The 19,548-nt window shown below is 38.5% G+C and overlaps 3 protein-coding genes across 6 annotated transcripts; all 3 read left to right on the top strand.

The window, feature by feature from the left end:
* Positions 1 to 774: 774 nt before the first annotated feature.
* Positions 775 to 3,141, top strand: LOC114716776 (uncharacterized membrane protein At1g75140-like). The gene has a single exon (XM_028901834.1). It carries the CDS (start codon positions 1,020 to 1,022, stop codon positions 2,976 to 2,978), a length of 1,959 nt encoding a protein of 652 aa, XP_028757667.1. The 5' UTR covers positions 775 to 1,019; the 3' UTR covers positions 2,979 to 3,141.
* Positions 3,142 to 4,807: 1,666 nt separating this feature from the next.
* On the top strand, positions 4,808 to 13,508 carry LOC114716742 (uncharacterized). 2 transcript variants are annotated; one of them, XM_028901787.1, is made up of 17 exons: positions 4,808 to 5,073; positions 6,033 to 6,244; positions 6,834 to 6,973; positions 7,047 to 7,157; positions 7,273 to 7,371; positions 7,497 to 7,605; positions 7,710 to 7,910; positions 8,188 to 8,356; positions 8,445 to 8,526; positions 8,615 to 8,708; positions 9,003 to 9,099; positions 10,040 to 10,133; positions 11,006 to 11,078; positions 12,128 to 12,301; positions 12,403 to 12,525; positions 12,752 to 12,947; positions 12,985 to 13,508. In XM_028901787.1, exons 1-16 carry the CDS (start codon positions 5,061 to 5,063, stop codon positions 12,911 to 12,913), a joined length of 1,953 nt encoding a protein of 650 aa, XP_028757620.1. In that variant the 5' UTR covers positions 4,808 to 5,060; the 3' UTR covers positions 12,914 to 12,947; positions 12,985 to 13,508. The 2 variants fall into 2 exon arrangements, with proteins under 2 accessions (XP_028757620.1, XP_028757619.1); XM_028901786.1 differs by having other exon boundaries at positions 12,752 to 13,508.
* Positions 11,672 to 19,527, top strand: LOC114716743 (probable protein phosphatase 2C 55). 3 transcript variants are annotated; one of them, XM_028901791.1, is made up of 5 exons: positions 11,672 to 11,676; positions 16,334 to 16,615; positions 17,587 to 17,911; positions 18,613 to 18,762; positions 18,971 to 19,527. In XM_028901791.1, the coding sequence occupies exons 2-5, from the start codon at positions 16,389 to 16,391 to the stop codon at positions 19,265 to 19,267; spliced, it is 999 nt and encodes a 332-aa protein (XP_028757624.1). In that variant the 5' UTR covers positions 11,672 to 11,676; positions 16,334 to 16,388; the 3' UTR covers positions 19,268 to 19,527. The 3 variants fall into 3 exon arrangements, with proteins under 3 accessions (XP_028757624.1, XP_028757621.1, XP_028757622.1); XM_028901788.1 differs by lacking the exon at positions 11,672 to 11,676 and adding an exon at positions 15,250 to 15,444 and having other exon boundaries at positions 15,715 to 16,615; XM_028901789.1 differs by lacking the exon at positions 11,672 to 11,676 and adding an exon at positions 15,917 to 15,994 and having other exon boundaries at positions 16,167 to 16,615.
* Positions 19,528 to 19,548: the final 21 nt, after the last annotated feature.

The following is a 19,548-nucleotide window of genomic DNA, read 5'->3' as shown; positions in this document are numbered from 1 at the left end:
AATTAGTAAGGATATTTTAGGAATGACAACACTTATTTATTACAAATAACTAACTTAACTTACTTCCTTAGGGTATGTGGCTCAATGAGAGGAGGGAAGGGGAGGGATTTTAATGGAAGGAAGGGGAGGGAGGGGAGTGGAAGGATTTTAATATTATCTGTTTGGATTTATAAAAAAAGAGGGGAGGGGAGGGACAAAACATTTTAATATGGATAATTTTGCTCTTATTTTATTTAAGGTGTGGGCATAATGGTCATAACATGACAAATATAACATAATGGTTACAACATGACAAAATATGGGCATAATGGTCATAATATGACAAAATATTGCCCTTTCCCTCCAATTCTCCCAATTTTGAGGGGAGGTTAGGGAGGGGAGGGGAGGGGAAATTTTAAAAAAATTTCCCTCCCCTCCTAATTTGTGTGTTGCCAAATAAGGGAAAATGATTAAAATCCCTCCCTTTCCCTCCCCTCCCTCTCAAATCCCTCATACCAAACACACCCTTAATCTCCTCAAATAAGTCAACTGGATCTTATAATTAGGACCGGAAATAGTACTACCTCTGGTCCCACTATAAAATATGTTTGTAATTTATAAATAAAATTTTATGATTAGGAACCGAACTAATACGAAAGAGACACAGAATTGACTGCCTCTTGAAGAGCGAAGACCATGCAAATATCCCCTCCTATTTTAAATAATAAAATATTTAATCAAACCGACCTGACTAGAACATCATTTGCTTTTTGTTACAGTGGAAATCGCTCGGCTGATTTTGATTCCGGGAGGAAAAAGCGTTTGCTTGCCCTAATTTACCTCGTGGACCCAAAGTCAAACCGGTAAAAAGCCTCTCCAGACGGTCGGAAACTCCCTCCTGAGATTCTCTAAATCTGACACAGATTTAAGCTTCTTTATCTATTCCAGATCCAACTTCTTACACCCTCAAATACATCAGCGACTCGTGCCCCTCACTTATGGCTGCACGCTGACATATAACCCTCCAAGTTTCTTCTTCAATGGCGCGTTCTTCAAAAGGCAAGTTCTTTGTGCTTATTTTCTTGTTCTTTTTATCATCTCTACATGCTTCTACTGTCCTTGTAAAATCTGAATCTTGTTCAATACAATCCGAACATGACCACCATCCACGCCATGATGCTATTTCTGAACCTGAAACCAAAAATAATCCGAATCAAGAGATTTTGCTGAACAAGCTGGAGGAGCTAGTGAGAAATCTTAGTGATATAGTGTCCAGATTAGAATCAAAGCCGCCGGATCTCTCAAAGGTGGTTCTCGAGGACGAGAGATCGGCGCTGGAGGGGCAGGGAGCGTCTATCGAAATAAAGTATGAGAATAAAAGATCAAATAAAAAGGCTGAAGATGGGGAGTATGAGGGCAAAATTCGAGATGCAGAGAGAGCTCGAGGGGTTTCTGTAACGAAGTACTCTCCGTTTTGGTCAGAGAGGTTTCATTTTGTATCGACTGTGAAATTAGATTCAGATGCAACCTGTATAAATGTTCTGCCATTTCGGGACTATGAGGGTCTGAGTAAGTACGTAGCTGTTGGGGATGAGAGAGGAAGAGTCTACGTATTCTTGAGAAACGGAGATGTTTTGCTGGAGTTCTACACCTCTATGGCCTCCCCCATTACGGCAATGGTTTCCTACACATCTGCTCGCAAAAATGAGAGTGTCGTCGTAACAGGACACAGGAATGGCGCAATCTTGATCCATCGAATTTGGGAGGGGTCGAGTGGAGAAGATTGGAGTTCTCTTTACATGGAAAATGTTGGTAAAATGGCGTCACCAGAAAGCGAGGAGGTCGGACGGCCTATAGCGATCTTGGAAGTTCATTATGTTGGAAGGATGAAATACATTTTATCTACTGATAGTAGTGGGAAGATTAAGGTTTTCAGGGAAAATGGTACATTTCATGGTTCTGTCATGCCATCAAGTAAGCCGCTAGCATTCTTGAAGCAAAGGCTTTTGTTTTTGACTGAAACTGGTGCGGGGTCATTGGATTTGAAGGGCATGAGAGTTAGAGAATCTGAATGCGAAGGGTTAAACCGTTCCCTTGCTCGAAGTTATGTTTTTGATGCCACAGAGCGTTCTAAAGCATATGGGTTTACCTCAGAAGGTGATCTGGTTTATGTTCTGTTGCTCGGAGATGTAATGAACTTCAAATGCAGGGTTAGATACAAGAGGAAGTTTGACATGGAGGAACCTCTGGCTTTCCAGGCTATTAAGGGGTACATGCTAGTCGTTAGCCCGGAAAAAGTTTTCGTGTATAATGTTTCATCTCAGCATTATGTGAGGGTCGGTGTGCCTCGGTTTCTTTTCTCGACAAGTCTTGATGAGATCAGATCATCATTTTTGAACTATCCAACCTCGAGTTCGGATTCTAGAAGAGTGATACCTTTGATCGCTAGTGACCGTGAAAAGCTTGTCATCATCGGCCTTGGAGGTGGGTATGTTGGAATGTATTATTCTAATCTTCCTCTATACAAAGCGGAATTCAATACCATATTCTGGACTAGCCCAGTATTGTTCTTCATACTGTTTCTGTTTGGGGCGTGGCATTTTTTTGCAAAGAAGAAGGAAGCACTTACTTCTTGGGGGCCAGATGACCCATTTACCTCCACATCGGCTACAACTAATGCTCCAACCTTAGTATCAGGCTCTGGAGACAGATCCTTTGTAGACTCCTCAAGAAATACAGAAGTGATGGAACTTAGAAGCGGTGGTCTCAGGGGTCCGACAAGAAGATACGGCTCTCCTACAAGATATCCTGGTGGCGCACAGAGTTCATACAGGCTGAGCGCAGCAGATCACAACTCAAGGCCTACTTCAGTTGATCCGGACTATCGAACAGCATCAGAGCTCAAATTCAGGGGCTCAACCATGGAACCTCCTCCGGGTTTCCCAAAAAGAAGAGAGGGTCTATTTGTAAGCAATCAAGGTGTAAATGATCGCAGTTGACTTGTTTGGGTTAACTGCATGAGCTTCTAACTGGTATGACTCTCACATTTCCTTTGATTTTCAATCCCGAGGCGACACCGTGGCATTTGGTCTCGCCATCTTTCCAGTTTTCGGCTTGTTGCATAAATAAATAAATAAAGCTAAGCTTTACTGCTTCGTTTTCCTCCCCCCGCACACCTAACTTCCCCCGTTTCGGATATTAAGGATGCAGTGTGATTTTTAAAATTTCCATTCCCCCCGGGCTTTAAGAGCTAACTAGGCGATGATCTCCTTGGCAACCCGGATTGGACTTGGAAGTTTACGAGAATTTGGTTATTGTGAGTTGTTATTTTTTCAGGCGGGGGAATCAAAATAAAATTTAAATGAATGCACGGGTTTTTTTCCTGTTCAGATGTAATTTTGTCAATGATGGGGTTGCCAGTTAAAGCAATTAGTGAAATTAAGAGATAGATAATCGTAATTAAGGGTTGGGCTAACCCAGTTAATAGTAACAAGTCAAAAGACAAAATTTAAGGGCTTGAGAGGGGCAGGCAGAATTGGCCACAATTATGAAGGAGCTGTTGGGAAAAGAGGAGATTCTTAACATGTAGAGGTACAGGATTGTGGCTGAGAACGTTTTCACTTTTCAGGCGGCGACGCTGAAAACAGAATTGGAGGGACATCAAAGATGGGTGGACTAGGTGGTGACGGTGGTCATGGAGGTCGTGTGAAATATAAAGTCTGCATTGCCCTTCTTTGAGATTCAGGCTGCTGATTGAATATATTTGTATTACTGCCCTTCTCGCCCAAACTACTGATAATAATTAGGAGAATAGCTTTAGAACACTATGCATGAACATAAATATGGCAATTAAAATTTCTACGATCAACAAGCTGCTTTATAAGAAAGATAATAAGAGTTTGAATTTCAGGAAGTCATTGTTTATAGAATTTGCATTTTCACAGGAGCGTCTGTGAGCACCATCAAATCATTTATAAAGTCAGTGTCACTCCCGAAAATTAGTAACAACAATTCATAAGATAACCACGAATATGGCAGTTGCATTTATAAAATTAAAAAAAGAGTACAACCCGAGTGCATATATGTAAAAAGATAAGAGAAGTGGTGCAAAAACATGAACACGAGGTGTTTTACAAAGTTTAAGCGGGTTTGATGGAAATTAAACAATAATTTTAAAAATAATTTTATAATATATAAAGTAAATATATGGTGGGAATTATCTTTTTAAAAGTGCTTTTGAGGATTATCAAACACTCTCTAATTCACTGACCGAATGTGAATCTCCATGGTCCATGCCTTTTTTCATGTATCATTTCTGTAATGTATATTCGTAGAGTTACTGGGAAAGCCGCGCTTCCTGTCTTCCCGTGGACGTGGATGTGTAGGCTGTGAATTAAATTTGCACTGCAGCTAGCATCGAAGAATGAAGCGACTTGTGAAAAAATGATTAGCATCTCATCTCCTATATCCCAACTATGATTATATAAATTCGCATAGCTCGCCCGGAAAATATGTGCAAACACACTGTGCACGTGTTCACACAACTGAAGGCGATCAATGTGATCAAACAAAATGTCAAAAAAAAAAAACAAATAACGATGGTTCAATGATTCTTGGGGGATCGATGATTTGTGTTGATGACTCATGATTGTGCTAATGGCATGCAAATTCTGGAGCCAACACATGGAAACTCCGGGAGGTGAAATCGACAAATAAAATTATTTATTTAGCTCCTGGCGAAAAGAAACATGGTCTTTTATTTAACACCCGGCACACTTGTCCCGCTTCCCTTGTATCCAAAAAAGATCATAGGGGGAAAAAAAAAAATCCTTGTTCGGGCCAGATCGGGATCTGGACCCTAACTTCACTCCATCGCTGAAGTCGTACACGTAAGGTATACCACACACACTCACAAAAGAGTGCGAAAGGAAAGTGCATACTGCAGAATTTTGGAGCAGTTACGTTACATCGCCTTCTCCTCCTCCCTGTAACCTCTCCCAGCACCGTAAAAGAGATAATTACTTTCCGGTTCTGCTACCGAGTTGTGTGAAATCACAATCTTCGTAGCTGTAGTTACCGACATGGATAATTCTGGTTAGTTATGTATGCTGTGTGCACTTTCTCGTTTCTTTCATCTCAGTTTATTCTTATGTCACGTCCCTGCTTTGTTTCTATGTTTCCTCTTCCTTTCCGATTCTTTTTATGCTAGGAAGGCAATTCGAATGTCAGTTACAACTTATGTTATCCAGTTTCGAATTTTTCGGCACTCCCACTTCCGTTTCTTGTGCGGCTATTTCGTGTGCTTGCATTGGTGCTTAATCTTCATTTTCCGCTTGTTCATTCCGTTTTCCTTTTTCTTTATTTCTTACTGTATTATGCTCTTAAAGGAGCTGAACTGATCTATGGCAGTTGTAATCTATGAGGTCTGGGAAATAATTCCAATGGCTTTGATAGAAAGTTTTAACTCAGAGTTCAACTTATGAAGAATATTATTGTTCCGTTAGCACAATTTGTGAGACGTGAATAAGCTGTATAGTTGCATTTGAAAACGCTTTTGCTTTTCTTTTTCCTTTTTAATAATTTATGGAAATAACTTGATATCACTTGATCTGTGAATTGCGAATATGGAGTGATGCCTGAGAATGATTTGGAGTTTAACTGCCTAGATATTCTTCTTTATTGTGTGAGACATGGATAGAGGCCTGGATATTTGCATATGCTGTGTATGACCTCTCTCTCTTTCTTTCTCTTTTTCCTTTTATCTTTCTTCGCTCTGGGTTGATCGTGAGCAGAACTGTTAAAATCTAACTTTCATTCACCTCATCGTCTTATGTCCATTTGATGGGTGCTATGCTTCATCTAGTTCGATGACATGATTTCCCGGAAGAAAGTCCATAGGCCAGACATTTTAGATGTTTTTTGTATCATTTGAATTTATGACAACTTGTTGAGGAATTGATGATTGTAACATGTGAGACCATCTTTCTATTTGTAATCGTTATATTTTGCCTTAGAATGACATCTTTTCCATCAAATATTGATGCTCATGGCAGGAAATCCTCAAGATGTGACCGTGCCACCAGTTGAAGGTGTTGCTGGAGGAGGAACAGCTTATGGTTGGAATGATGGTGGTACACAGGGTTTGAATCTACACAAGGGATCTGTTGACCCTACAGAGATTCCAACTAGGGATATAGTATATGTGTGGAGCATGCCAAGCACAGCAAATGTTGGATCACAAGATATGCCTAGGCATTTGGAGCCCGTCAGTCCTGTGATCTTATTAGTGGCTTATGTTTATAATTTTCATGCGATAGTTTTATTTTGCCTTGTAGCTTGAAGTTTATATCATGCATGGACATATTATGCATAACCCCACTGTCTGTAAGCGCGACTCTAACATTACTTGTTTATATGAAATAGCTGCATAGATGAATTCGTGAACAATATTCGTTTCATGCTTAATCACATATAATTATTACTTTTGAATATAATATTATCTTTATTCTTGTGCGCTTTCTCTTCTTCCCCTGAGTAGGCATATGATACGCATGCTTCTGGACAAATTCGTCCTTACTCCATTCCATGAACAATGGAACATTTAAACTCATTACCTGAATCAACATGATTATTTATTATACAGATGACACATGACGCACTTGAATTTTTTGCGAAAAGAAATTATGGATTTCAGCGGAATATTTCTCTATGGACTGACTAATACTGTCATCTTTGGAATCTTCTTGTATTCTATGGTGAAGCCTGGGGATGTGTATGTTGCATTACGATGCTGATGCATAGAAGTCATGTTATTCCAAAGCTGGCATTGACTTAGTATTTGCTTTATGTTGAAGATTAATCTGCTGGCAGCTAGAAATGAGAGGGAGAGTGTTCAAATAGCTATTCGACCAAAGGTTTCTTGGGGTCGTACTGGTGGTGTTGTGGGAACTGTGCAGGTTCAATGCAGTGACCTATGTTCCACCTCTGGTGACAGGTTGATGTATTCTTACACAATATTGTATAGAATATGTGGTCTCGTGATTTTATGCTGACATCAGTTTGGGCAGGTTGGTTGTTGGCCAGTCTTTAAAGTTGCGGCGAGTGGTGCCTATTTTAGGTGTACCTGATGCTCTTGTGCCAGTTGATCTTCCTGTCAGTCAAATGAGCCTGTATCCCGGGTACTTATCAGTGCAACATTTCTCTATGTTTTCCCCCTCCAAAGTTCTAGGCGCACAAAATCGTGGATGAATTACTTCTTTTAACCTTTCTTTTGGCATGTCTTCATTTCTTCAGGGAGACTTCTGTTCTTTGGTTATCGATTGATGTCCCAAGTGCTCAACCCCCAGGACATTATGAGGGGGAGATTATCATAACTGCTGTGAAGGCAGATGAGTGAGCGCCCCCCCCCCCCCCCCCCCCCAAAAAAAAATAATGATTCTTCACTCTTGATTTTATATGAGACATTTCTATTCATCAGTTTTTGTGGCTGGCTGTTGTCAACCTTCACCTATATGCAGGTCTCCTGCTCAAAGCTTAGTCAGGGCTGAGAAACATCAGTTGTTTGAGGAGCTCAAGGGATGCCTTGACATAGTTGAGCCCATTGACGGAAAACCATTAGATGAAGTGGTGGGTTATTTTGTGTAGGTTTTTTAAATACTGTCGGTAATTCTGATGCTCTTATTTAACCTTGGTGTTATTATTGGCTGTTCATGTAAGCATCTATTTTTTAGGTACAAAGGGTGAAATCTGCAACTTCATCTTTAAGAAGGATTCTTCTGTCTCCCCTATTTTCTGAATTTTTTTCAGATAATGGATCAGTAGATATGATGGATGAGGATGCCATTTCAAGCCTCTCAGTACGGGTGAAGTTGAATCTGACAGTTTGGGACTTTATACTTCCAGCAACTCCATCACTCCCTGCTGTATTTGGTGTATCCTCCAGTCTTTAAACGTCAGACAATAAAACACATTTTTTTGCAATGCTTTCAGAAAATGTTAAGTGTTTGTATTGCCTTAAATGGGATATTATACTTATTGCTTACTTGTAGTTTTATTACAAACTAACTCTGGAAGTAGTACAGTTGGCATAATGTTGCCATTACATGTTTGACTCATGGATGCTTATTTAAGCTGATGCGCTTAGGGCATGCACGTCTGTGTAGGAAACATTATCTTACTTGTATAATAGTTTCATTGACTGTTCGCTAGATATCTGATACTGTAATAGAGGATCGTTTTGGTGTTCAACATGGGACAGCTGAGTGGTATGAAGCAATGGATCAGCATTTCAGGTGGCTTCTTCAGTACAGAATTAGCCCCTATTTCTGCAGATGGGGTAATGGCATGCGTGTTTTGACATACACTTGTCCTTGGCCAGGTATTTTTATGAGAACTTAATTATGACTAATCAGTTTTAAATGACATATGATAGCACTGCTGAAATTGTTCACTTCTTGCTACTGTAGCGGACCATCCAAAATCAGAGGAATATTTTTCAGATCCACGGTTGGCAGCGTATGCTGTGCCATATAGCCATGTAATCTCCAGGTATAGAGTCAGTTATCCCTGTTTGATTCTGCCAAGCCTATTTGTGATGAAAACTGATGAGTTTCACCCACCTGTTGGTGTGCCACAGTAATGATGCAGCGAAGGATTACTTGCAGAAACAAATTGATATTCTGAGGACAAAGAGTCACTGGCGAAAAGCTTACTTTTACTTGTGGGATGAGGCATGATCAGTGCTTTGCTCTTCATTCATGATAATTATGTCCACTCTAGGGTGACATCTTTTTGTTTTATCTACCGTTATTCCAAGTCTTAACTCTGGACACAGTGGTGGCTGCTGAGAAAATTTAGATATTTTTTTCCACCATAGTCTTAGGTCAATTATTTTACTTGCCTTCCCGGTGAATGTGTGATTTTATTATCTAGCTATGTTGTTTTTTGATTTTCCTAATGTTGTCACTACTAGTTGAATGCATCTTAAGATGATCTTTATAAGTTCGTTTACTTGTGTTTGACAGCCACTGAACTTGGAACACTATGATTCTGTTCGCAATATGGCCTGTGAGATTCATTCTTATGCTCCAGAAGCTCGTATTCTAACTACTTATTATTGTGGTACGTGCTTCCTACCTAAAATTATTCCAAACTCTGCTGTCTGCACCCTTATGGATAGCTTACATGTTATATGTTCCCTTCAATATGGTTTAAATTATTTACTATTGAGGCTGTGGCATTGGCTTTTGTATTATATTGATTTTTATGGAATGACTGCAGATGTAACATGATTCTCATATCTGACTCTGATTGTTTATCCTATACATGTGTTCTAATATCAGATAACTGGTATTAGTTAGAGCTTGATTTGAACAATTGTAAAATGTGTTCTCTTGGATCCTTTTCTTTTTGTCACCATTTTTTTTTAATTTCTTTTGAATGACTATTTGCAAACGTGATGTCGTTATCAGTTATGTTCACTGTAATTCCAATGCAAACTTCTTGGTGGTGATGGAAGGGTAAATTATGGAACGCTAGGAAACCTTTATTAGCACTCTTTGGCCCAAAAGCTATGGGCCTATCACTAAATCTTTTATAGTTTAGGATACTGTAGGTGAGTTACTAATTATGGGGAAAATTCTAGAGGCATTTGTGTGAGGCTACGAGCCTGAGAATTGAGTTTATATCATAGAGAGATTGTGGCACGAAGAGAAAGAGAGTTAGATGAGTATTGTGACCTGATGGCAAATGCTTTGTCCTGATTGTGTACTTAATGAAAATATGTGTCCTTTGATCCATCTTGGGAGTAACAACTGTTGAGAGAATATGCAATAGACTCGATGGGCATATAAGGATGGCTTTTTGTGATTCTTTTCAGTTTGTCTTTGGTAGTGGTGGGGCACGATTCTGCAGCTAATTATGATCCTTCCTTGGAAACGCCATAAATTGAAAATCTATTTCCTTGCCAACCTTTTCCACCTAGTTTATAATTTTAATATCTGCAATTGATTGTCCTCTTTATGATTATATATATTTTATTGGTGATTCTTATTTTATGCAGGACCAAATGATGCACCTCTTGCATCTACTCCATTTGAGGCTTTTGTTAAAGTTCCAAATTTCCTTCGTCCTCATAATCAAATTTATTGTACAAGGTACTGCTCTACATTAAACATATCCAAAGATTTGGGTTATTTGCTATTCGTTTTGCTGTGCCTGTTTTTGAGCTAGGGAGAAGGTATCAGAAGAGATGAGAATCAGACCCAGCTTCTTTCTTGTCTTTCCCCTAGGAGCAGTATCCTAGAAAAATACAACATTTGTCTTGGTATATGATGTTGAAGCTATTCATTAAGATGTTTTGGGATTCCTCATCAGGTTTTGATTTGATTATTACAATTTTTCATTAAACATGGGTACCTTTAGATTTAAGCCATACCGTAATAGCCATATACTTGGCACCTGTACTTTTTTGGTTACTCCAAAATATGTTTCAAGTAATTTTTCCTTTTAAAACAAGTTTAGTTTGGATACATATTGGGTAAATTTAGAAAACTCCTTTAAACCTTCAAATCTGGAAGATCCATAATTAATTTTTGCTAAAAAAGGTTATACAAAACTTGATATTTGATTAGAAAGGAATTTTTTTTTCCTGGTGACCATTGATGAGGAGAAATTTTGAGTGAAAATAGGGACAACTAAATTAGGATGGAGTTATAAGCTCATGTATAAATGGTTTGTGTTGTCTGCATAAGATCCATGTTAACTTATTCTTTTGGTGGATGGAAATGGTTATTGTTATTGAATTCAAAGCTTTATATTCTAGTTAATCCAGTGGCTCTTGATTTTTTTTTTTCCTCCTGAAAACAGTTACAATATCGTGAATTTCATGGCTGAATGACTTTGATGAAATTCAGTTCCCTCTTCACCTTCTTCAGACCTCATCCATTTTTTTGATTGCTCATGGTCAAGTTCTTTTTCTGATCCATAACCTTAAGGAAGCATCAACGTGAAATTTCTTCCTTTGCAGTGAATGGGTTCTGGGCAATCGAGAGGATTTGGTCAAGGATATTATTTCTGAATTACAACCAGAGAATGGTGAGGTAACATCATATTTCGATTTGTTCAACTCTAAGCTCTGTAATATATTGTGGCGTACTTGATATCTGGAAAAGCAGGTTGGTCTTTATTGTTTCTAGTAAGCAATTTTTGGGCAAAATCTCCAATATATAATAAATACTCTTCTGCGGTGTATTGTTCATTTATCTCTTAGCTGCTATCATATTTCTTATAATAGTTACTGTTCTCTAGATGCCTGCTTTCTAGGGTGAGACTCTGTTCTTTTGTTTCATTGGTCCTTAATTCCTGGGGGACCCTGTTCTTTTCTTCTTCCTTTCCTCCCTGCCATGCCTATGTACACAATGACATAATCATTATTTTACTATGAATGCTGCTAGTGTCACAGTTTTACAAAACAATCAACGACAATTCTGCTTCTGTTCAGTAAATTTGAAAGGCGGTGTATTAGATCAGTCACATAAGAACAGCTCTATTTTTAACAGGGCTATGGAGTTGTTGGTTGTCCGGCCACTGTCCGGGACTTTTTTCTTAAGTATAATAATCAATGATTGCAAGTGTGAACTGATCTCATCGAAGCAAATAGTCACGGTTGCTTTGCACTATAGCATGGCATCCCTTGTTGTGTGCTAAACATTTGTGTGTCTGAACAGATTGATTTATGAAAATTATCAGGTACTTGACGAAGTTTGTGAGCATTTTGATTGATTTTAAGCTCCGTTCTTTTACTGACTGTCAACAGTATTACATTGATGCAGTTATAGTATGTCTCATTTTGACCTCTTTTGATTTTTCCAACAAATGATTTGTTATTGAGAACCAATGTAAGTGGCTGAGGGAATGCATGATTTACTTAGTGCTTGAATAATTGATTGCATTGCTATTGTTTATTCAGTAGCACTTCTGTGTAAGATGCTGAGACTTTTTTTTTTTTTTTTGGGGTTCACTGTGGGGAATTCTTAGACTCGAGCAATTATTAAAGGTTGACAAGAAAAGGTGGATAGTGGAATGCGCACACCTGTTGCAATTTGTTTGCTTTAATAGATCAAACTGATTTTATTTTATTTTTTCCCAGGAATGGTGGACATATGTATGCATGGGACCATCAGATCCTCATCCTAATTGGCACCTTGGAATGCGAGGCACTCAACATCGCGCTGTCATGTGGCGAGTGTGGAAAGAGGGTGGCACAGGATTTTTGTACTGGGGTGCCAACTGCTATGAGAAGGCAACTACAGCCAGTGCAGAGGTGTTTATGTGCCCTGATTCTGCTGTATCGTAATTGGATTAGAATATTCATTTGTGAGAGGATTCTTTTTACTGATAGTCAATATATTTTCTTGAGGACAGATAAAGTTCAGACACGGCCTTCCACCTGGAGATGGAGTTTTATTCTACCCTGGTCAGGTGTTTTCATCTTCTGGTGAACCGGTTGCTTCTCTAAGACTAGAGCGCATACTTAGTGGCTTGCAGGTAAGAGCGATGTAATTTCAAAACTACTTAGCTAATTATACTGAATGTACTTGAACTTTTGCCTACTTGCTTCTGTTATGTAGATGCAATATTGTGTTTGTGAATATATTCTTATGCGCACGTTTTATCAATCTCATCGATAAATATTTATTTTTGTGGTTAGCAAGTGTTAGTTGTGCATAGTTGTTTCATATTCTGATGTTTTTCATGCTGTAATTTTTTCTAGGACTACGAGTACCTGAAACTATACGCTTCCCGATATGGTAGGGATGAAGGGATTGCTCTTTTGGAGAGGACTGGTTTGTATTTTGGTCCTGAGCGTTACACATTCGAGCATATGCCAATCGATGCAATGAGAGGAGAGATATTTAATGCCTGCCGTTCCTAAATTTTTGTATAGACGATACCATATGTTTCGAGTGGTCTATTTGGCTCTGGCCAAAAAAAAGAAAAAGAAAGGTCTATTTGGTGGCAGCTGTCATATCCAGGCTTTGAGTTTTCAGCTTTCAAATGTCAATTGATGTAGTGCATAATTTTAACTGTGGGTTAGATACCATTGTGGCTATAATATCCACTTGAGACGTAGATAGAGCAGAGGGAAGTGTTCTCCCTCCTTTCCCCCCCTTAATAGTGAAATGGGCGCACAATGTCGATGAGCTTCTGGAGTTAATTATCGCTTAGGCTTATGTAAATATTCATCCGATGTTGCTTTGCGAGGACCATGGAGTTTGGAAGATGCATGTGGGCTAATGCTATAAACAGGTTTGGCTACTGAATGGCAGGTTGTCCATTTTTGGTTTATTACTGTATTTCATGTCAAACACAATCCTGTCAATAGATTTATATTGAAAAAGTAGTCAATTTATCTCAGTTTTGGCAAGGAACAGAGAGAGCCCTGGCTTACGATGAATACGACTGTCCAATTTGTTCTAAATTCATGAATCATGATAGGCTGGGGTCGCATGCTGACCGCTATCCGTCGAGACTGAACTATAACAGTTGGGAGGCATGTGCAATTTCCCATGTCTCGGGGCCTTACTAGTTCACTGTAGCTTTCAACTATATTCTTACCCATGTGCGTTTTTTCCCCTTAAATTTGTTATGAATTTTATTTTATGGTGACGATATTGTGGCCGTTAAATCAATTCACCAAGTTGACGTTGTTAGTCCAGAATGCCTATCCCACTAATGGATAAACATCTTTTTTTCCCCCTAATACTAATTCTAATCTTATTTTGATTTTAAATGTAAAACTTTAGTTTATTTTGTCTCTTAAATTTATAATTTTTTAAAATAATATTTCTACTAATTGCATATAATAAAAAAAAATTCATTAAGGGGTAGTTATGATTATTATGAGAAGTAGTATTATGAGAAAATCAACATACACTTATTAAAAATAAGTAACCAATCAATTTTTTAATATTTACAAATTAGTTATGTAATTTTTATATTAAGGGAAAAAAAAAGAGAACAATATAAACTTTTTTTCGATTTACTAATGTGCTCGTGTATGAATAGAAATGATATTTTTAGAAAATTAATACTTATTTTTTTAAAATGATTAATTTGACGAATTTTTTAATATTCATAAATTTAGTATCTAATTACTATATTAGGCATAAAAGGGAGAAATGCAAGCTCCAAAGAAAAAGCTTCATTGGTTAAACAAGCCCCCCTTCGCCCCGGGGGGGGTCCTCATACTCGCCTCTTTAGCGTCGAACCCTTGCATCTCTGAGTCTTCTAGATGTGTGCCCTCAGGCAAAATGCGTGCATTCGAAGTTTTGCTTATCTTTATGGGTTTACATAAATTTAAAAATTTAATGACCTTAAATGATATTATTATTACTGGTATATTATTATTTGTGCTTTGATAGATTATTTTATTTTATACTATTCATAAGGTATAAAACTCGTGACCCCTTTTTTAAATTCTGTCTCACCTTAGTTAAAAAATACTATGCCAGAAAACAACGACAATATGTTGACAATTTGATGCCCATTGTATTTACATTTTTTTAATTCAAAAATTGATATTAGAAAAATTTATGCATTGCCTCCAATCCTAATTATAAAACCTCATTTGTAATTTATAAATAAGGTCTTATAATGAGACCGAAGGTAGTATAAATTAAAGTTAAATTCCTGTTTCGAATATATTAGGGGCGCGTAATTAAACTTTTGGAAGCCAAAGTAACAACTTGATTTTGATTTTTTTTGTAAATGAAATTCATGGTTCCGGAACCCGAATCCAATGTGGTTGTTAGCTGAGGCTGACGGCCCCTGGGGGGGTTTGTTTTTGGCAATATTTGTTTTTTTACCTAGAAAATGTAGCTGCACGGTGCAGCCGAGCTCATGTCGCGGCTTACGTGCCCCTCAGGGAAGCACCCAATTACTCAGCCAGGGCTCGCCAAGGAAATCAGCCGAGGCCCGAGGTTGGCGGAAGGGTTTCACGGTTTCACCAGTTATTTTGGACCAAAGAACTGAATAGAAATTTCCAGCTTCTACTTAGTTTACAAATTACTACTTTTTTTCTGTTGCCAACAACTTTACAAATCGCTACTACATTTTTACCACTGGCCGCTTGGTCGAGTGGTGTGTGTGTGTTGGGTGTGTGCATGCCTGTTCGAGTCCATTCCCTTGTATCTCAAAAAACAAATTACTACTATTTTTGTCCGTTTGCATTATATCGGATTCCCTTGTTTTTTACTGGTCCCCTCTATTTGGCTGTCTCGACGGAAACTTAGGGAGAGCAGTGAAGCTCGTGTCTTCTACCTCCAACCTACCTTCTTTAAGATGCATTTGCGGTCTGTTTCCCTTATTACGTCTTCGATATTTAACCATCTGCGGGTGGCCTTCCTCTGATTTCGCTTTACAATTAGTGTCTTTCTTTTCTATTGCTCTTATTGTTCCGGAACGGTACGATTCTCCTGTTAATTTCTATCTTCCAATTAGTTGGCTTTGATTTTAATTATTCTGTTGATACTTCTTGGTTCCGCGCGCCACGCCAACACCCCCCCCCCAAAAGAAAAAAGGAAAAAAAAAAAAACAACACACACAAAACACCCCGCCCCCAAGAAGGGAGGTCCATCTTTTGACGCTTCTCGACCAAAATTGGTGGTTATCTTTCTTATTTGCTTTCGAAAGCTGTCACTATTTGACTGTTTGTAATGTGTCGGATGACGCCAGGTGCCTGAATATCGAGCATATCGGGTGTTGCATTTTAACTGAATGAAGAAGTGATGCGTTGGGAGTTATGAGATTGGCTTTAGTATATACTTGTGACCATCGTGTTGGGATCCATTATAAAGTTGAAGAAAGGTATTTCTCGTAGTAAAATGCTCTCTGGTAACTTTTCAAGACTCAGAACTGCAGTCCAAAGATCGATTGTGGGGAGAGAGAGTGGAAATCAAGATTCTTTTGGAGTTTTGATTGGACAAGGGAAGTTGTGGTTTGGCGGCAGTTCAAGGTTATTTCATTTTTTAGGCAGCGCTTCTTGTGCTGATTTCTGTGCAATTCTCCGTCCTGATGTTGCTTTAGCTCCAAGCTCAGAAATAGTTGACCAAAGAAGAACCTTGTCTTTAATTGGTACTCTATTTCGCACATATTCCATCCCGTCATCATTCAGGCCTTCGTTTCAGGTGTGTGGGTACCACATTGATTGTGCATTTCGGGAGTCTGCTCAATTTTCAGTCAGCAGGAATTGTAAGCTGGAATTAATGGCTATTCCCTTTGCTGGAGCAGTAGTTGGTGAATGCTATTTTGATAATTTAAAGTCAAAGAACTGCCACCAGTCACTGTCAACAAGGAATGGCAGTAACCTGTGGCCAGGCAGAGGTTTGGAGGATGGCAGAAAAGTGAGCATGAGATTGAAAAACCATAAGCAACCAGATAGTCGTGGCATTTATGGTTATTTCATATATAATGTGGCAAAAAATTGGCGGAGTTATAACCCTTGGGCAGATTCAGGGTCAAGAGATTTCCATAGCTCATCATCAACATGTCTCTCTGCTGGGCCTGTTCCTGATGTGCCCTTTGATTCTTCCATCCGAGAAGAGCAGCCAACAAATTCTGTGGATTCTTCTGATCAGTATATTTTCTCCTTTTTAAGCTCACCATCTTAAAATATTCTCTGCGTTTAAATCAGTGGCCTAGTGACCTAATTATTGTGATGCTTCTTGAAGTGCAACATGCTTTCTCGGTATCTTTGATTAATTTGATGCTTTCTCTTATGAATCAGTGAAAGGCCTATGGTTTGATACATATTAAATTGTTCATGGTTTTTTTCTAGACAGACAAATTCGTTCAATACTCGATATTTCTTTTTTCGTCAATTCTGTATTTTTATTCAATTTTGTAATCCTACTAGTTGCAATGATTTCTTTTAGCTAAGAGTAAAAACACACTGATAAATATTTCCATTGCAGTTAAGTGTTTGCTCTTACAACTATAATAGACGTTGCTTTGTAACCTGAAGGCATTATGAAGGTATCTAAGTGTAGATATGTGGAATGTGGGAATTTGACAAGTGCTGTTTTCATTAATAAAATATTTGTGAAAAAATTCCAAGTATTGAATGAATGTCTCACTGGATATTGTTATCATTAGTATTGGTGTGGATTATGCGTTGAAAATGGATGAAGAGTTTTCCTATATATAAAATAAATAGGATTAATCAAATTTCAAATTTAGTAGCTTCAAAATATTATACTGTAGCAATTGAGTAGTCTAATGATTTCCATAAGGATTATTTGAAACTGTAGTTTAAATAATTTTCACGGTTGATTTATTAAATTTGCAACTTGGAACATTTATTCATTCATTTGTTTGGGACAAGATGATCAGTACTTTTAAGCCCACCCCCCACCCCCACTCCAAACCGGGGGGGGGGGGGAATCTTCCTGTTTTCCTCATCAAAAGAATCTGACAAATGCATACTCACATGGTCCTTAATTTTTAATCATGGTTGGTTGGTTAATTACCTTGCTACCTGCTGTTGCAGAATTTCCCATATGATTGCAATCTTAATGCTAAATTGAGATAATTGGATGATGACCACAGGAAAAGCCTTTCAGGCAAAATGCTTAAGTTGATTTCTGGATCATGTTACTTGCCTCATCCTGATAAAGAAGAAACTGGTGGAGAAGATGCTCATTTTATATGTAATGAGGAACAGGCGGTAGGGGTGGCAGATGGAGTTGGTGGGTGGGCAGACCTTGGAATCGATGCTGGAGAGTACTCCCGTGAACTGATGTCCAATGCAGTGAATGCTATTAAGGAAGAGCCCAAGGGTTCTATTGACCCAGCTCGGGTGCTGGAAAAAGCGCATTTAAGTACTAAAGCTAAGGGTTCATCGACTGCATGCATCATTGCACTTACTGAACAGGTATGCTACCTTTACATTTAAGATGTCTTGTTTAGAATGTACCAATAGTTTCAATCTTGCTGCAGTCCCACTGACTCTAGTGCTGTGTGCTTCCTTGTTATGTATCAGAAAGGACTGGAGTATTCTTGGTGCCATTTGTTTATTGTTATGGAAGTATTTTCCACTTGGGCAGTATATTACCACGATTTTTAATATCTGGCGTCAAGTTAATGTATTAGCGATTGAATGAGAAAGGACATAACGAAAAACGTAAGAGGCTGAAAAATAATTTATTACTAGTAAAATGATTACGTAGAAAAACAAGGGTTATGTGATATCCATGTATATGTTCAGTCATTTTCTGCTCAACGTACAACCATGCTCTGTGGAGCTATAAGTGGCCACTGCAATGTGTAAAATTACAGTTGGCAACTAGAAAGTTTCAGTAATGATTTTATCAAGTTTAGAGTTGAGGCTCTTCTCTAAGAGAAATACTGTTTGTTTTGGCGTGAGTAGTTTGTCTCTTCTGAAGTTGAGCATTTTATTTTTCAATTTACATAATATACATGCTTTGTTATTTCAGGGTGAATAGTGACTTGACTTGGTTATATGTCTTAGTACTTAATATATATTCTTTGGCTTGGCATTTAATAATCATAGAAGAGATTTTTAATTTGTTGATTTCAATGTACATCAATTGGTTGTTGTGTTCTTTTCGGTAGGCACTTCATGCTATCAATTTGGGGGACAGCGGTTTTATGGTGGTCCGTGATGGTTGCACCATCTTCCGATCCCCAGTGCAGCAACATGGTTTCAATTTCACTTACCAACTGGAAAGTGGAACTAATGGTGACTTACCTAGTTCTGGTCAGGTGTGGTTTTATGTGCTATGCTCTAAGCCCTTAATTTTTTCCATTGTGGCAAGCTCAAACGGGCTGCAGTCATAGCCTTTAGTTGTTAGAACCAAGTATGAGATGAGGTGCTTGTTTTGATAGTGTAGAAAAGCTATAGTCTGTTAGTTTCTCCTATTGGATGATATGGTTTCATGCGTATAATTGGTTCTGGTTGAGTTGATGTCAGGTGTTTGCAATACCTGTGGCTCCTGGGGATGTGATAATTGCTGGAACAGATGGGCTGTTTGACAACTTGTATAACAATGAGATAACAGCCGTGGTGGTACATGCCATAAGAGCCGGCTTAAGTCCTCAAGTGACAGCTCAGAAGATAGCAGCATTGGCACGCCAGCGGGCTCAGGATAAAGACCGCCAGACCCCTTTCTCAACTGCTGCTCAAGATGCTGGTGTCCGTTATTATGGTGGCAAACTTGATGATACTACAGTTGTTGTTTCCTATATTACGTCCTCTCAAGATCCCTAACTTTTCCTCTCTCTATCTTGTATATGATGCCCTTTTTGTTAGGACGACGCAAGTGTAAGAGATACAAGTCAATGGTGGAATGTTGCACTGTCTACCAAATTTTGAGAGAGAGAGACAGAATCACGGTTAATCAAATATGGATTGTACTTGTAGAGATTTTGTATGAATGGAACTCGTCGGGTTCCACCAATGCTGCGTTGCAGGGGATCTGCCTACAAGTTGAAATCCATTATCACCTATGCTTTCTCTCCATTTTTCAACCCAATTTTTTCCTTCCTTTT

The sequence above is a fragment of the Neltuma alba genome, unplaced genomic scaffold (genome assembly GCF_004799145.2).
Source record: "Neltuma alba isolate B1F8T4 unplaced genomic scaffold, ASM479914v2 tig00011687_pilon, whole genome shotgun sequence".
NCBI classification, from domain to species: domain Eukaryota; kingdom Viridiplantae; phylum Streptophyta; class Magnoliopsida; order Fabales; family Fabaceae; genus Neltuma; species Neltuma alba.
The sequence above is the reverse complement of the archived record's forward strand: the minus strand, read 5'-3'. Positions and strand labels throughout refer to the sequence as shown.

What these genes read in the sequence shown, in the direction of transcription:
- LOC114716776 (XM_028901834.1), top strand. Translation starts at nt 1,020, where the DNA reads ATGGCGCGTTCTTCAAAAGGCAAGTTCTTTGTGCTTATTTTCTTGTTC.
- LOC114716743 (XM_028901788.1), top strand. Translation starts at nt 15,864, where the DNA reads ATGCTCTCTGGTAACTTTTCAAGACTCAGAACTGCAGTCCAAAGATCG. An exon ending in TCTGTGGATTCTTCTGATCA is followed by an intron (nt 16,616 to 17,586) that starts GTATATTTTCTC and finishes TGATGACCACAG; the next exon opens with GAAAAGCCTTTCAGGCAAAA. An exon ending in ACTTACCTAGTTCTGGTCAG is followed by an intron (nt 18,763 to 18,970) that starts GTGTGGTTTTAT and finishes AGTTGATGTCAG; the next exon opens with GTGTTTGCAATACCTGTGGC.
- LOC114716742 (XM_028901787.1), top strand. An exon ending in ATACACTTGTCCTTGGCCAG is followed by an intron (nt 8,357 to 8,444) that starts GTATTTTTATGA and finishes TTGCTACTGTAG; the next exon opens with CGGACCATCCAAAATCAGAG. An exon ending in TACAACCAGAGAATGGTGAG is followed by an intron (nt 11,079 to 12,127) that starts GTAACATCATAT and finishes ATTTTTTCCCAG; the next exon opens with GAATGGTGGACATATGTATG.